At 41.2% G+C, this 18,083-nt stretch overlaps 1 protein-coding gene across 1 annotated transcript in view; it reads right to left on the bottom strand.

The window, feature by feature from the left end:
• Positions 1-17,083, bottom strand: part of LOC119659112 — a 63,278-nt gene extending 46,195 nt beyond the window's left edge. Inside the window, exons 1-6 of the mRNA XM_038067034.1 lie at positions 16,928-17,083; positions 11,978-12,158; positions 7,627-7,948; positions 7,410-7,561; positions 2,100-3,614; positions 1,908-2,045 (exon numbers count right to left, since the gene is read on the bottom strand). Coding sequence (XP_037922962.1) covers positions 1,908-2,045; positions 2,100-3,614; positions 7,410-7,561; positions 7,627-7,948; positions 11,978-12,158; positions 16,928-17,007 — 2,388 coding nt within the window. The 5' untranslated portion in view covers positions 17,008-17,083. The remainder of the gene's footprint in view (positions 1-1,907; positions 2,046-2,099; positions 3,615-7,409; positions 7,562-7,626; positions 7,949-11,977; positions 12,159-16,927) is intronic.
• Positions 17,084-18,083: the final 1,000 nt, after the last annotated feature.

Below are 18,083 nucleotides of genomic sequence, written 5' to 3'. Positions count from 1 at the left end.
TAGAGGTAAAGATGAAACGAGCTCTCACAGCTTATGGGCTGCGTAGGCGGACGTTTCCCTCGACATGGGGACTTAGGCCTCAGGTAGTAGTGTGGACATTCGGCGGATGTTCGCTTATGGATCCGCAGTGGCTAGGGTTAAGGCGATATAAAAGGGGTTTCCCTGCAAAGTCACCACTCTTCAAAGAACTGTGTGCCAGGGTATCACCGGTATCATGGCCACGACATTCAGCTTAGCTCTGAATGCATTATTTAGTTTGCAGCTCTTGGATTTGTTTATTCAGAGAAATGCAATGAGAGCAGCTCGTAGATTGATTCGACTAGATCTATGGGGAAACAATGGACGTGGGGACACAGAGCATTGGAAGAGTAATTGGGAGAACTGAATCCAGTTTTCGCAATGTCTTCTGATTCTCTCTTCTACATCTATTTGGTATAAGATATAAAGTTATCTTGAAACGAAGAGAAAACTGGAACGAACCAGAAGAATACGAGTATACTTGACGTCTTATACACCGTTGGCGTAAAACCAGAACAGGTTTCGGGAGCGGAAGTCTACCTCTCGAATAAAAACTAAAAGTGGGCTTTTCCCTTGGGACAATTTACAATGCAATGGAACATTTTCTATGTGCCTATTTTTGGTGCTGATGTGTTACAACTGCAGCGGATCATCCACACATCCACACATCCACTAACAGAAATCCTGCGATACATAAACGAATCCGGGATATTCCGTTAGAGGGGCGAATCGAGTACAATGGACCACTGGAGCCTGAGTGCCCACCTCAAACACACACGCAAGTATATTATTCAATAGTTTTGCATTTTCAGTACTTTACTAAAATCAAATGAACCTAGTTTGCTTAGATTCGTAAAGAGACCCTAACTAACGTAAAGGAATTTGTCTCTATTCCTTAATTAATACTTCTTTTATTCTGTGTTAGTAGGTTGTCTTACAGAAAAACAATCGTTGGCCACCAAGTAATTCTTGGGTTTGTGGGATGTGTGTATGTGTGTGTATGGTGGGGGAGAAGCTACAGCTTCTGAACACTCAGGTCGTATTGGCCCATTGTACTCGCCACCCCCGTTTAACGGAATATTCCGGATTCGTTAACGTATCGCAGGATTTCCATTAGTGGATGTGATGCTACTCGTCGCAATTGGAGAACATCGGCACCAAAGATCTGCTGCCTGATGCGTCCATAGGCGGGACATTCACATAGGAAATGCTCCGTGGATTCCGCCTCCTCATTACAGGAGGGACACGTATCATCTTGAGTAATTCCTATTCTGAACATATGCCCAGCTAGTGAATTATGGCCTGTCAGAATGCCCACAATACACCTGCAAGTCCTCCTGCTTTTCGACAGGATAAACTTTGCGGGACGTATGTTGGGTTCTGACAGGAAAAGTTTGGTGTGTCGAGCAGCATTTAGGCTCTGCCACCTGTCATTATGAGAAGCTTGTGCCCAGTTTTTGAAAACAGACTTAGCCAATGCTACTGATACTCCATTTGCTGGCTCCGGTCCCAGCATAGGGGAGATTGATCCCTCTTTCGCTAAAGCGTCCGACATTTCATTTCCCTCTAGGCCACAGGGACCAGGTACCCAGAGGTTTCTGCATTCCTGAACGATTTTCGAGGTGATCAAAGGACTCACCATCCATATTTCCAATCAAGTGAAACGGAGTGTACATGTATTGTTAAAATGCATAATCGGAAATGTTACTCCTACATGAAAATGAAACGAGTCAAGGATATAAGAGCAATATGAACGTCGTCAAATCACCGTTCAAAGAAACGGGCGCAAAAGTTTCGCATCACTAGCGTATCGCTTATATTGCTCTTTAAAATGTGTACCCTGAGTTGAAATATTTTCATATGGGTATGCTGAAATAGGCTAGAGTTACCTTGTTTACATCGGCTTGAAAATTGGATTCGTTTGGAAATACTTCATCTTCTGGATTAATAAAATATTCACATTTCCAGTCGTCGTCACTTTCGTCATCCGAAGGAAAGAATTCATCATTCCTTAAAATTTTGTTTGCCTATAAAGAATAATTGTCAAACGGAATCATTATAGCATGCATGAATTTGTATACCCAAAGTGTGTCAACGTCAACATCACCTCCTTTATCAAGTTTTCGTTTATTGTTGATTTTCTTATTAACTTTGCCGCAACGATTATTCGTTGCAGGTTTGGAATATGTGACAGAAATGATAGGCTCCAAAATCTTTGGAGGTGCAACAAAAGCAATCTCACAATGTTCTTTAGATTCAACAGGCTCTGAAATTCGGGTAGAATCAAATTTCGTAGGTTTGATTGTTTGATCTTGGTTGTGGTTGTCATCCTTGGAGTTTAATACATGATCAATGTTCGCAGGTTTACAGGTTTCAACAGAGCTAACAGGCTTGGTATTTTGTACAAGATCACCTTTTGTCGACTGGCTGTGATTAAAGGAGGCAGGGTCAGCATTCGGAGGATTGAAATTTTGTTCAGAATGACTATTGGCAGGATTAGGACTTTGAATATAGCTAGAGCTAGCAGTCTTGGCAGTTTCTACAAGATCAATTTGGGCTGGACTGGGAGTTTGGCTATCGTTAAAAGAGTTAAGGTCAGCCTCTTCAGGATTTAAATTCTGTTCAGAGTGAATATTCGCAGGATAAGGACTTTGGACAACGTTAGAGCTAGCAGTCTTGGTTATTTCCACAAGATCAATTTGTGTCGAACTGCGAGGTTGGCTGTCGTTAGAAGAGTTAAGGCCAACCTTTTCAGGATTGCAATTTTGTTCAGACTCAACAATCGCAGGATCAAGGGTTTGAAGATGATTTGAGCTAGCAGACTTAGTACCTTCTACAAATTCAATTTTTGCCGAATTAGATTCTCGGATGTGATTAAAGGAAATAGAGTCAATATTGGAATTTTGTTCAGGATCAATATCTACAGGTTTTGAGATTTGAAAATGTTTGGAATTAGTAGGCTTGATAGTTTGTGTAAGGTCAGTCTTAGCGACATTGGAAATTTTGACGGTTATAGAGGACGTAGAATCCGGACGTAGGATCGCAGCATGCTCAGCATTTTTAAGATTTAGATCATTTTTCGTGCATTTTGAACTTTCAAGATTGTCAATATTAGCGGACGTAGAACTTCGAACGGGATCAGGATCCACCGGCTCGGGTGGTGGAACATGGACAAATTGGGCGGGTTGGGAAATTTCAATGGATTTTTCCTGATCCTCTGCCTTTGCTACATTGGAATTGTGAAAGTGTATGTCGGATTTAGAGTCAACCTCATTTTTAACACTTAGATCATTTTCCGCATGTTTGGAAGTTGTAAAATTGTCATCATTAGCAGAATTAGAAGTTGGGACAGGGTTAGTTTTTGCCGGTTTAGGTGTTTGAGCTTGGATAAAGTCGACAATTTTCGAAATTTGAACAGAGCTAACCTGTAACGCTGGTTTAGCATTATCAACTGTATCTACGTTTTCTGTTGATTTGAAATATTTTACTAGATCTCTCTGAACACTTTGACATTGCTTTCTAAATTGCATAACTATTGAAAAACTCTGCAGACATTTTTGACAAATTTGTTGAGGCAAACAATCGTTTTCTGTCACCTGGAAAAAAATGGAAGATTATTTATTTTTTATTCACATGTCAAATGTCCTTTATTGAAATATGAAACTTTATTCAATTCAACTTAACATCAATTATCAAAGATTCTATTCATGCATGCATCTTCTTCTTTTTGTTCAGCCTTTGTCCCGTTCACAAGCGAGGTCGGCTCGTCGTGATCGTTTCGCCATTTGGCTTTATCGAATGCCTGATCTAGGTGCAATCTCGAGGCTTTTAAATCCCCATCCAGCGTATCAAGCCACCGTTGTTTCGGCCGGCCTTCTGGTGGTTTACCATTGACTTCGATGTTCAGACCAATCTTGGCAAGTGAATTCTCGTTAGCACGAATTGCGTGACCATACCATCAAAGATGTCTCTCTCGCAATTTTTCCACGATCGGTGCAACCCCATAACGATCGCGGATATCCTCATTTCGGATGTGATCAAAAAGTGTCACGCCACTAGTCCAACACAACATCTTCGTCTCCACTACCGCAAGACGCCATTCATTGTCTTTTATAGTCGGCCAACACTCAGAACCATAGAGGGTGACAGGACGGACGACATTGCATGCATCAATTTAAAATAATAATAACTATTGGCGCGACAATCCAATTGGATTAGGACCTTGAATGGTGTTAGAACAAACAACACCGTAACGATACAACACAGGATTGCAATATACCGTAGGAAGCAATATGGTTAGCATTGCGCTTGCCCATGAGTATTGACTCAGGTTCTTATTCCCAGTTGAGTGAACTGGTAACCGACATCCAGTTACGATACAAATCCTTCTGCTCCCAGTGAGATTTTAACCTTGATCTACGACAGCCTAGCGTTCTAACCACTGAATCACCCGGTCAAAAATAAATCTATTACTTATCACATTGTCATAGTTCACTTTTTTTAAAGCCAAGCAAAATAGGGCATATATCCATTTTTTAGAAAAGGTTGAGCGATTTGGTTCAGTATTAGAGATTTCAAAACAAGTTGAAAATAAAACTGCATTTTCTCCACATTTTACTCTGATATTTTCCGGAAGAACAAAAGTGCAGCCCTGTAAAAATTGTGTGAAGTTAACGGTGACAATGCTCCCAACAAACATTATTGTCGAAACTGTTTCAAGAAATTCCGCACTTGGAATTTCGAAATTTAATATTCTTCTCGTTCAGAACGGCCCATCTAGATTCATGACGACAAAATTCAAAGTCAAATCAAACCCCTTTACATGATTCATTGTAGAAACATTAAATGTGTTGACCTACACCTAAAGAAGCTTGAATATTTAAACAAGCTCGACATCCTCATGAACTCAAAAAAATAAATATCCGCGATATGCTCTTGAAACGCCAAGGAAACGATTTTTTTGAGAAGATTGATAACTGACGATGAAAAGTGGATCTTTTACGAGAATGTGTAAAGCAAACGGTCTTGATCTCGATCCACCTTAAACGACTTCAAAATTAGAACATCACCGAAGGAAGGTTATGTTCTCAGCGCTGGTGGTTGTAAAGGGTGTGACCTTTTTTGAACTCCTACTCAGGAACCGAACAATCAATTCGGAGGAATATTGTCGGCTTTTGGGCAGTCTGAACCCCTTTTTATCCGGAAAATTTTGAAGCTCAGCAATGGTATGTCCATCATCACAATCAACGGCGGAACAAGCGATATGCGGTCTAGGTATGCCTTAGTAAGGAACTCCAAACATCCCAATTTTGCATCGGGGTCCACCAATTCAACCTCCCTAAAAGCTGTCTGGCATCCTAGCCTACGCTATCGCTCCCTCTCAGGCAAGGTCTGCTCGTCCTCATTTTTCTACCATAGATATTGCCCTTCTAGACTTTCCGAGATTATCTTTTTCCATACGGATTAAATGGCCCGCCCACTGTAACCTATTGAGCCGAATTTTATCCACAACTGAACGGTTGTGGTATCGCTCATAAATTTCGTCGTTATATACATACGCTACAGATTCACACCTCCTCATGTAGGGGACCAAAAATTTTTCGGCGCAATTTTTCTTACTTAAAGGCCCAAGTCTCCGAAGAATATATGCGGCATTGTATGTTCGATAAAGATCATTTGAGGCCCAAACAAAATTATTTGAGCTTGCATGGGATGTGCCTCATGTAGCGTCCTCCATTGACCTTACGTCGTCAGACTTTCACTTAAAATGCCCTGAATGGAGGAGCCTTAAATTGAGGTGGGGCGGCAAATCAGCACCATCTTCAGTTTTTCGCCAATAAAGACGGGTAATTCTACGAACGGGGAATTATGAAGCGCAAGGAAAGGTGATAAAAGGTCGTTGAACAAAATTTCATGTCATTTTAAATATTAACCACTTACCGCAACCACCTTATTTGGCTTCATACGATTTATATTTAATCAGAAAATTAAATTACGTCATAGAAGGAATGGATTATACAAACGGTGATAGCATTCAACCGCAATTCCGAATTTGATAATGAGCTAAAAACTATAAATCTAATGAATGGAAGCGAATAATAAACTTGTTACTTTTAGAGCGGCATGGTGGTACTAGCGCACACACTTGCCACAAAAAATTAAGTTGTGAAAATTATCCACACTAGTAATGGAATCTTATATTGCACCCTACATATAAAAACTGATCCTTGCAGTCCCTGCAATTTCTGTACAGCTGATGCCTCCGTTCTTTCAAAAATCCTGGGAATCTGAGATCTTTCCAAGGAGTGGTATTTTTGCGCTCCTTGCGTCGATAGTAGCTGAAATAATCCTGGAAGAATGGAACAAGCTTGTCTCTTGTGTAAATCTTCCTGCACCGACCAGATTAACAGTCTTCGGATTACTGTGGACCAATGTCCAAAGTGGAAGCGGACTTAGGACTTCCCAATTCCTAAAAAAGTTGTCTAGCTTTCCTTGTCGTGTTTGCGAATTATAAAAGGGAGCGTATACCATCTGCGAATGATAAAAGGGAACGTATAACATCTGCGAACCGCTTCGGTCACGCTGCTCCCAGGGCAGAGGTGAGACAGCGTCTGAAGAATTGCCTCTGACCTGGTAAACTTTGGTGTTAAACCCAAAAAGAGGAGTCCGTGGACCATCAAGAGTCAGAGCAAGTTGCTCTCCATTTGGTCCGGTCCGGCATCGAGTGGATGCGGACTTAGGACTCCCCAATCCTTAAAAAAGACATGATTTTTCGGGTTTCGTCGGATTCGAAAATCGATCGTTTCTATGGCCTGCCGTGTCCTTACAGTATGATGTCTTCCCGATCTTGGTCGTTCTTTCACATCGTTAGCGTCGTCAAATAATTTATAGCATCATAGCTAAATATACGGCTTATACTGAATAGCTTTAGTGTTTTAAATGTCAGACTTTTTTCCATCTCGAACTTAGCGCAATTATCGCAATTCTATTTTATTTGACGCTACACTCCATTGAAAAACAAAAGAAACCGAAAAAGCGACACAGTTGTGCAAATACTTCTAGACTTTAAGGACTCTTAACAGCAGAGACATGTAGACGTTCAATAAAAGTCAGTGCGGCGTAGATCCCACTAGGCAAGACTGCTACCGAACAGGACTCTTCGGACCACAACACAGCTTAGATCGAACATCTTCAGCGGTTTATGTAAATTTTGCGAGACAAATTCCGCCATCGGGGTGCCAAATGATCTATTCAGCTAATTGTGCCTCCATGACCCTGTCTAAGTGCTCTAAACTCCTTTTGAAATATCCCAAAATTTAAACCAATACTACTCTAATTTTGAGAACTTTGTTCTATAAAAATTGAAAATGTAAATTTCCAGTCATGCTTACTTGCAAACCAAAAGCGATTAATTCGTTGAACAAATCTGGCCGGAAATTTTTAAGTGATAAAGGCCCCGCAAACAGTTGAGTACAATCCTTTTCGTCACTAAACTGCACAGAACATGTTCGGCATGTTGTTTCCAAACGAAATATTGTTCTAGCTGTAAAAGACGAAGTTGGAAATTTTTGATAATTTATAGATTGATTCCACTTATCTCATACTTACACGTCAGATTTTCTACATGGTTTGTATCCTGGTCAACTGCAAAGAGAGTTGGTACAGCACCTTTTTTCAATCTCAGATTATCAACTTCAACTTTATGATCAACACCTTCCTGGTTTACAAATGATTTCTTTTTCATAAGATATCGATCTTCGAAGTGTATGTGGCATATTTGAGATCCTCTAAGAAATTTAACTTTTTTGTCTGGTATTCGACTGGCCCAACGAGCTTGTACCACGAGGCTGTGCGGAACACGAAAAAATGTCACGCCGATAGAATTTTTATTTGATGAACAATTTGGTATAAAGCAACGCGGCGAGTCTCTCTGAAATTGAAAAAAATAAGAAGATCATATTGTAGATATCCTTACAACAGTAACATGCATCCTTCTTGATAGCGGAATTTAGTTTCCTGAGACAAGGAATTGGGGTGTTTATTTATTCCATTAAACATTTTCTAATACCGAAATATGTTCAAACCTTTTTAGGGGGGAAGTACAGGGTACGTTATATTTATGTCGATATGAAAATATCCAATGACTTTAGCATATACCCATCAACTAAAACGTCATTTCAGTGCAATTTTAACCATGAAACAACGCGCCGAAGTAGTGGCAATGTGGATTCAAAATAGTCGTCCAGTTGTGCTAACTCAACGTGCATATCGTCAAAAATATCGTGGCCAACAGGCACCGTTTAACAGTCCTATCTGCCATTCGTTTCGAATTTTGTTGAGTACGGGGCAACGGGAGATCGTCAACATACTGTTCATCAACGATCAACACGTTCAAATGAACTGCTTGAAGCGCTGAGAGAGAACGGTGCCATGAACCCAAAAGTGTCGTATCGTCACCACGCTCAGCGTTTTGGAGGATGCATTTTGCAGGATGATTAACATTGTCCCTATGTAAAACGTAGTTGATAGAAACGGTATTGCCGACGGACCGTCCAGGTCGCTTGAAATACGACCAAACAGTCGGCCAAATGGAGACCCATTTCAGGGTGTTAATAATTAATAAATTGACCCATTTAGGGGAAGAATCCACACACACAAGCATGATGGAAAAGTGACTGTTTGGGCCGGCGTTCGCACCAAAACTATCACTGAACCATTTTTTTTCAAAGAAAATGGAACTGTCGATGGAAATCGATCCTGGTGGATGTTGGCTCACTATGTCAGGCCACAAATGCGTAAAAAAGCTATTCATGGCTACTGGTTTCAAGAAGATGATGCACCATGACACAATGCAAATCAAACAATCCAGGAAGGAAAAAAATAGGCGACATTGACCGGCTACTTACTTATCTCCAGATCTGACCCCTCCGGACTTGTTTTTGTGGGTTCATTTAAAAAGCAAAATGTACGCCAGCAACCCTCAGACCATTGAAGAGTTCTAACCAAACATTCGTGCGGAAATCAATGCTGTACCACCCGAGATGCTCGAAAAGATAATGGAAAACGTAGCAATAAGGTCACAATTAACTTTACTCAAAAAAGATGGCCACTTGATCGACGTGGTATTCAAAAACTAGCCCAAATAAATTGCAAAAGGAGTCACTTTAACAAAAATATCACATATATAAAAATCAGGTTTTTTCGTAAGTTATTCGATGTTTTTATACCAACATTCCAACGTCAAAAAGTTAAAAGAGCATTTCATTAGTGATGAAAACAGATAGCTTTTCTTGGTACACAATTCTTATTACATATAAATGTCGATGACAAAAAACACCAGTTGTGGAACGTCACTTCATCCAGGTTGCGTTAATGTGTGAAGCAATTTCATAACGCAGTTCTCCATTGGCTGATAGCGTTGACCCGAAGTACTTAAATCGCTCAGTTCTGGGCAGATCAATGGCGCTGTGATTGCGCCTGTTTCACGGGGAACTCAATCATTATGTTTGTAACGACAAATCGAAAGCTGCGAGAAAACTCAAGAGAAGCACTAATAGCAATTCAAATTAGAAAGTGAAGGTGATGCTGGAATCCACATTTTGCGAAGACCAGCAAAAATGTAGTTAGGCCACGAACTAAATGGAAGAATTGAAAGTGAATGACGAAAATTGGGCAGAAATCCAAATTCAATTAGGAACAGAATAGGACTGTATCTGAAATAGGAAATAAACAGGACGTTTTACTCCGAATATAATGCACAGGAACATACCTATATATACAGTTGAGTGCATAGAAATATTTTTAATTAAGTATTTTTCAATTTTTGGTTAAATATGAAACAGATTGGATAACACTTTTAGAAATAAAGCACACGTTCGTGAGTTTATACTGACAAAACCTTAACAAATACGTCTAAATTCAGAGTGGTTGTCATAAACACCTATGATGAGCATAGCAATTCAACCACACCCACGAGCCACCGTTTCCGGCTCCTGCAAATATGTTTAAGCTCTCTCCCAAAGTGCAAGCTTTTCAAAAGAGTGTGCACTCTTCCTCCGTCGCTCTGCGCCACGCAGGAGCCACGATCGTCAATCATCTGGGGCAGTGGGTTCCATTGCACGGTATAATCGCAATGTGACCTATGCACTGCTTCTTCGGGCTTTTGACCAACATTTTCACGAGTATCCGGCTATTCGTCGACGAAGTTCTGCGTTTGATATTGTCTCAGGCAAAAATACAGTGGAACCCACTTAGCATCACTATGAAGCAAGCATTCTTTATCCACAAAAACGTGCGTAGAAATATATGCACATATGAGCTGAAACATATACGGCGCTAGCGTCTGAGAAGAAACTTTCATATGCTACGGCGCCCTTAGGCAACGCGCAAATTCCTTAAAAGTATGCATTGATTAAGCTACATGCTTTCTCCTTCAAATTTGTTCTAGAATCCAGTTAATAACTTAAATATTTATAAGTGCAGTGTCCGAATGGCTCAAGTGGTTAGAGCGTCGTAACCGAAGGTCGTGATTCAAATCTCACTGGTGGCAAAGGGATTTGTAATCGTGACTGGATGTCGGATACCAGTTGACTCAGCTATGAATGAGTACCTGAGTCAAATCAGACTAATGATCTCGGGTGAACGCAATACTGACCACATTGCCTCCTACAGTGTACTGTAGTGTACCATTACGGTTTTGAATGAAGTGCTCTAATACACTGTAAGGACTTGGTTTTTTTTGTTCTGTTGAACTTACAATTGGTAGCAATCTCGTGCTGCATATGTGTATACTTTTTTTAGTTACTTAAATTTACTTTCAAGTAAAAAAAGCCCACAGGAGATTCGTCACTCAGCCCATTGCTTGAATATATAGTGGAAGAAAAGCATTCCACATGTTCCACATTCTTCCATCACATGTACGCGAAAAAAATATTTATGGCTTACCACATGGGGTGGTGAAACATATAGAAGAAACCCATCTAGGCGATCAAGGAATAATAAAATGTTTCAAAACATATTAGCGTATACATCTTGTACCAAAACAGCTTTTAGTGTCAGAAAGCGGAGTTTCTCAGCAGGATTTTTCAAAAGCAATTTATGTTTCAGGGGCTGCAAAACTTATTAAAAGATGTTGGTCGTTGGTTGCTCTGAATAATGGAAACCTTCCAGAATATCATACTTTTATCGACGCAGAAGTCCAACAGCTTCTGCCTATTTCGAAAATGCATTTAGAGAATATGTTCCTTCTGTGCAATATAAATATTGAGTGCTTTGGAGAGATTACGCATGAGGAAAATGTGGCAGAAGTGATGGACTGCAGCACTGAAATAACTGAAGGCGATAACGAAGCCGAAGAATCGCCAGAAATTGAAAGTATAAAACGAATTACCTCACCACTTTCTGTACTCAAGAAATGATAATGAAAATATTCATTTTGAATTGATTAAAGCCATTCTAAAGAAATCAATCACAATCTCGGACGAGAGCAATGCCCACCACGAACGAAATGCTCTAACACACTTCAAGGCCCTGTTCTAATTGTATTGTCACGCAAACAATATTATTAGATATACAAATTATTCAACGCCGTCAATGTTGCGCCCACCAGTCAGACTGAGAACCTTGGTTTTGTTGGTGTTAATCTTCAATCTGACTCTACTTGCAAGAGCCATTTGGCGAAGGTCCATGACTTGAAAAGAGAGTAACGTAGTCGAGGTATTTGAGAAAATATGACATCGCCCATGGAATCTCTCTAAGCTGTCAAGCCAAGGCACGGTTAACGATAAGCTATCGGTCACAGAATGCCAGCCTAGGTCATAACTTCAGATAGCATGTTAACATCAGCGTGTATTAGTAGAAAGCTTAAAATAACATCAAATAATATCTTCAATTTATTCTGAAAATTTGGTACTTTCTTCCTTATATCTCTAAGCGTCGAAATCCTCTTAATGGGACTTACCTTGATTTTTAACTTCACTGATGGAACTGCAACACTTAATAACCGAAGCTTTTTACGAACTTTTATATAAGAGTCCTTTGAAAAGTGTAGGGAACAAACGGCTCCCTTTGGGGGAATATTTCGATCTGGCTTACCAATTGCTTTAAGCCATTCCTTCCGTTGAGCCTCATCAGAAGGAAGCCTGGAAATGAGAGAAAAGCAAAATCAATATATGGCAAGCAACTCAAATAACTTCGAAACCTATATTTATTAAATATGTACATTAGATCGTCATACATGTATGAAACTCTTTAATTATTTTTCCCATGTCATGGTGGCCGATTAAGACTTTTCACTGATATTAAAATGCACTGGTCAAATAAGAACAATAAAGATAGGAGATAACAACTTTGAGATCGTTAATAATTTCTCCTAACTAAGGTTGAAAATCATAACCGATCACAATTACAACAATGAAATCCGCGCATAGTTGTTGGCGGCCAACAGAGCCTATTTCAGCTTACAAAAACTGTTTCGATCGAAACGTCTCACCATAGGATCAAAGCTCTTACTGTACAAGACAATGATCTTGCCAGTCCCCATTTATTCCTCGGATACTTGGGCCCTTAGCAAGAAGAATTGCGAACTCTTTTTGTCGCGTTCGAGATAAGAATCCTCCAAAGAATTTTTGGTCTCCTAAATGAGGATGGACAATTCCGTAGCCTACATAACGACGTAATCTATGAACGATACCATGACCGTCTGGTTGTCGATAAAATCAGGCTCAATAGGTTACGGTGGGCGGGTCACTTAATCCGTATGGATGAGGATGATCCAGCCCGAAAAGTCTATAAAGGCAATATCTATGGTAGAAAAAGAAGACGAAGCAGACCCTGCCTAAGATGGAGTGATGGCGTAGGTCAGGACGCCAGACAGCTTTTGGGGATATCGGATTGGTGGACCTCGGTGCAAAACCGAGATGCCGGGAGTTCCTTATTAAGGCAGACCTAAACCGGATACCGGTTGTTGCGCCGTTGATGATGATTTATCCCGTTCACAATAGGGGTCACATCATCGAAGACGCTTCTCGCAATTTTTCCACGATCGGTGCAATTCCATATCGATCGCGGATATCTTCATTTCGGATGTGATCAAAACGTTCCATCTTCGTCTCCATTACCGCGCGGCCAACCCTCACAATCATAGAGAGCGACAGGATGGACGATATTGCGGTAAATTTTAGATTTGAGACGTTCGTTGATACGTAGATCACAAAGAACAGCAGTTGTAGAACGCCACTGGTCACTGCCGTTGACAGTGATTGTGCCTGTTTCGTGCGGATCGGTCGTCAAAAATTCAGTTTTGTTTAAATTCAATCTGAGACCGTGTTGCATGAGGCGATCATTCCATTTTTGAACAAGTTGCTCGAGATTATTTTTGCTCTAGGAAAACATCATCTGCATAAAGTAGTGTACAGGGCACTGGACGTTGGATGCCCCACGTGACGGTGTCCATAACAAGAACAAAGAGGAGTGGCGAGAGGGCGCTTCCTTGATGAACACCAACAGATACACCCGTTACAGTTCGAACTTTACTTTTCGGATCGCAGTGCACAAGTTCTTCTGGCACTGAGTGTTGTCCTAGAACATACCAGAACAAATCCAGAAATGCAATGTAAGAGGGAAATGCTTTTCACAGTGTTTTTCCGTGTACCGTGTATTGTGCCAGTAGTTCCGTAGTAGTTGACAAATCTGGCTTGATTCCCGGTTATTTCAACGACTTGCGAATACGGTGTTGGTGACTGCTCTCACTAAATTGGGCCATTCAACTTTATCAACTGTTTTCTATTTGCGTACTCTATTCCCTTTAGCATTTCCTCAAAATGGGAGAGAAAGTATTAAACGGAATTTACAATTTAACGATAATTTTTTTCAGCACCTTTCTCAATCCGGCGTATTTTTGTAGAAAGAGCCGACGTTTTTAAATGACGCAATTTAAATGTGGGTCGTGTATGTAGGTATTCTGCATAAAACCAATTTGAATCGACACTTTATGCATACATTTCGTACACCGCTCACCGAAGTTTGGTCCCGCGGTTTGAATCATCCACGGAAACAGGATCCGTGGTGAAACTTTTTCATTGAAATTTCTATGTCGCACGTTAGTTTGTGAATACACACCTACATACGAGTACATGAATTTAAGAAGATTTGTGATTTGCACCGTGGAATCGATTCTTCGATTTCGACTTGCACTCTATTGATTCTCTATCTGACACCATAAAAGCAAATTATGAGCCGGAATTGGCTATCTTCCACAGATTCAAGAAATCTGTAAATAAGAAATATTAGGCCTGAATTCAAGAAAAAATGGACCCATGTTCGGCGCCATTTGTGACGAACTATTCTGGGTTAGGGTGGTCAAACCACCATCCTTAGTGGACGAAGACGACCCAGAGGGGAGAGCTATGCCAAAACCTAAAAGAAATTAGCTAAGTGTCCGTGAAGGTCTACCCGCAAATACTGAAGCTCCATCAAACCGCTCAGTTGAAACGTTCGTGCACGCTTCTGTGCTAGCCAGGCTCGGGAATGTGGGGGTGGGGTCCTTTGCATACTCCGATCGCGCACGTGTCATTTTTATTATCTAATTTTCCGTGACGGGGAGCAACTCGATTGTTGTTTCTTCGTTACTAAGCACCGTGGGTGGAAGTTTTTCTGCACACAGGTGAAACAGATTTCCTTAGATTGGGATGGCATTTAAGCCATCCGAGAATTGTGCAGAATTGATTAAAGGAGTTGAACATTTAGGAACATCCTCCAAAATAATGGCCGGAGGATGTCAGGGAGCCTCAGGGGCCGCGCCTCATTGAAAATCGGAGGCAGAGGAAACAATTTATTTATTTATTTTTTTAATGAGACAATACACAGAAAACGAATTCCTTATTACATATTGTCCTCAGAGGGAAGAGTAAATGAATGGCTTATTTTACGTTTAAAACTAGAGAAGAAAATAGAGTCAAAGGACCCGAGCTGTAGGGCGTTATAGGACCGGCATAGCCTCGGGATCGGAGAGTGGAAGTAGACTTCGAGCTCCGCGAAGGGTACATCAAAAATGTCCGCACTACGTGTGTTATGAGACGAGGCGATACGGAAAGTAATATCCGAGTTGGAAGAGCAGTCTATCACACAATTGTAGAGTCTGAAAAGAGTACACATATCACGGAAAATACGGCGTTGCTGTAAGGAGGGGAGATTGAGGGTGCGGAGTCGTGACAGATAATCAACCTGTGGAAAGTTCTTTTTGTAAAAAAGGGTCCGCGTGAATTTGCGTTGTACAACTTTAAGAGCGGCAGTCACGAATGCGGAAGGGGGACCAGACTGCACAGCAATATTGAAGGATGTTTCTGACAATGGATGAGGTAAAGTCGGAGGAGGAACGTAGGATAAAACCAGACATTTTGGAAGCTCTATTGATGATATCAACGAAGTGGGAATTGAAACGAAGTTTGTCGTCAAATATTACACCCAGGTCTTGGAAGGAGGTCAGTGGTGAAAGGGGTTGTCCACTGTAGAGAATAGGAAAAGGATATGGGGGAAAGTTTAAGCGAATGGCACAACCAGTGGCATTTGTTAACATTGAGTGTTAGCTTGTTGACCGAACACCAACGGACAAAATTATCAAGGTTGGACTGTAAGAGAGCACAGCCCAGCAGAGACGAAACAGAGGCAAACAGGGGCAGGTGAGGATGTAAGCGAGGTCATTGATAAAAACAGGAAGAGTAGCGGGCCAAATATAGAGCCTTGGGAAACACCAGAGGAAGGAGAGAAGGAACGAGATGAGTAACCATGAGAAGAAACTTTGCAGGATCGGTATGAGAGATAGGAGGAAAGCCAGCAGATGACTGAAGGAGGGAAGTCTAGTAATGAAAGTTTAGAGAGGAGAATGTTATGATCAACGGTGTCAAAGGCTTTGGAGAAATCGGTATAAATAGCGTGTACCTCCTGTTGTGAATTCAAGCATTTAGCAAAAAGGTTGGTAAAGACCAGAAGGTTTGCATCCGTAGATCCATGTTTCGCGAAACCATGTTACTCTTTGACAATGGGGTGACCGAAGTACGCGGTCAACCAGTAGTTGACGTATCTTTCGAGGGTTTTGCAGCAAGAGGAGAGAAGAGATATGGGGCGGTAGTTCGTAGCAAGAGGAGGGTCTCCGCTCTTGAGGATAGGGATGATAAGGGTCTCTTTCCAGAGACGAGGAAAGTAGCATTCATCTAGATTTTTGTTGTAGATTATACTCAGGGGGAGGGAAATGTGTTTTCTACAGTTAAGGAGGAAGAGGTTAGGAAGCGCATCGGGGCCAGGTCCGACATTGGGGTCAAGATTTCCAATGAGGAGCTCAACTAAGGAAGGCGTAAGAAGAGGAATGGCCAGAGATTCGGAGCAATCTGCAGTTATGAGAGGTGTAGAGGGTGGAGGGCTCGGGGGAGAAAACACTGAAGAGTGGCTAGTTTAAGAGAAGGCTTTGGTAACTAATCAGGAAACTATGTGCTGTCTTGAAATCCGGGTTCTAGACTCTCTCATAGAAAAGATCAAAGTGGAGTTGACCATGAGACGCGAATGTAACCAATGTCCGAATAGGTACCACCTCTACAAATCACTGAAGCCAAAAACTCTCTGTGGTGGTAGTTACCGTGCAATTAGCGGGAAAACCAGAAGCAGAACCATAAAGCAAGGTTTCGTAAGCGTTGACTGCTTCTACTTGGCGGATCGATTGAGAAGGTATAAAATTACATGAAGGCGCAGTGCCTCCTTCAAAGTTTGGAATTCACATTTCAATTTCTTATTTGAACGGGGAAAACTAAGCGAAGTGCGCTGGGTATATGTACACAGGCGATTTAGTGTTTTCTAAATTAAGAAAGGTCGGTTCACGGTAAAACCCCTCCATAAACTAATTATTTATAAATTGACTCACTTGTGAAAAACTATTCCAGGCGCTTTCCGTTCTTGATTTGAAACGCAACCTTTTACGAGACATTTCATTTTGGATTCCATTGAGAAATATCTTCAATAAACATCCAAATACAACACAACGCAGGATTCCAATAGCGCGGCACGACACTGAAAACGTCAAAATTTCTGACTACTCAAGACTTGTCAATTCTGTTTCGCATTACTACAGCATATGTACAAAGTTCGTGTACAGCATGGATTTTAAATATAGATTAGCGTTTAACTTGGCGAATATATGTAAGCGTTATTTATTTAAATTCAGCCTGGCATCTATCATCACTCCAAGTTATTTAAATGCTGGCTTTGAAGTGATGATATTCTTCCCCATTCTGATATGGGTAATGGTTTCCTTACGCCGCTTCGTAAAAAGCACCGCCTCTGTTTTATCCTCCGCAAGTGCGAGACCTGTATCTTTCAACCACTTCTTTATAGCGGTGATTACTTCGGTTGAATACAATTCCACATCCGCCAGATCTTTTGCAACAATAATCATCGCTATATCATGGGCGTAACCCACTATTGTTACCTCCCTAGCAACTAGAACATTGAGCACATCATTATACATGACGTTCCACAATAGCGGTCCCAGCACAGAGACCTGTGGAATACCCGCGAAGACAATGTATTCTTTGGTTCCATTGTCTCTGTCGTACCAAAGCCTTCTAACTGTTAAGTAGCTGTCGACTAGCGCAGTTAATTCCTTGGTTAAACCAATCGCCGCCAATGGCAGAGATTAACGCATTTTGCACGTCAAGGGTAATCACAGCACAATGCTTGCTAGTGCGACCCGTTCTGTGCATCGCATTTTCAGCTAAACCAATGACCAGTTTGATGGCGTCGACCGTTGATCTGGCCGTACGGAAGCGGAATTGTCGGTCTAATAAGCCTCCCAAACTTTCTACAGCCGGGAGCAATCTGTTGTAGATTATTCTCTCCAATATTTTCCCCATAGTGTCCAATAGTTATATAGGCCTGTAGGAAGATGGTTCACCAGGAGGCTTACAAGGTTTAGGCAACATCACCAACTTTCGACGGCCAACTTAAAGGCTTTGTTTGGTATGCCGTCGAGGTCGGCCGCTTTGTTGTCTCTCAGCCTACTGCAAATCTCCAGTTCTTCT

The sequence above is a fragment of the Hermetia illucens genome, chromosome 6 (genome assembly GCF_905115235.1).
Source record: "Hermetia illucens chromosome 6, iHerIll2.2.curated.20191125, whole genome shotgun sequence".
Lineage (NCBI taxonomy): Eukaryota > Metazoa > Arthropoda > Insecta > Diptera > Stratiomyidae > Hermetia > Hermetia illucens.
Note: the sequence above shows the minus strand (reverse complement) of the source record. Positions and strands in the feature narration are given on the sequence as shown.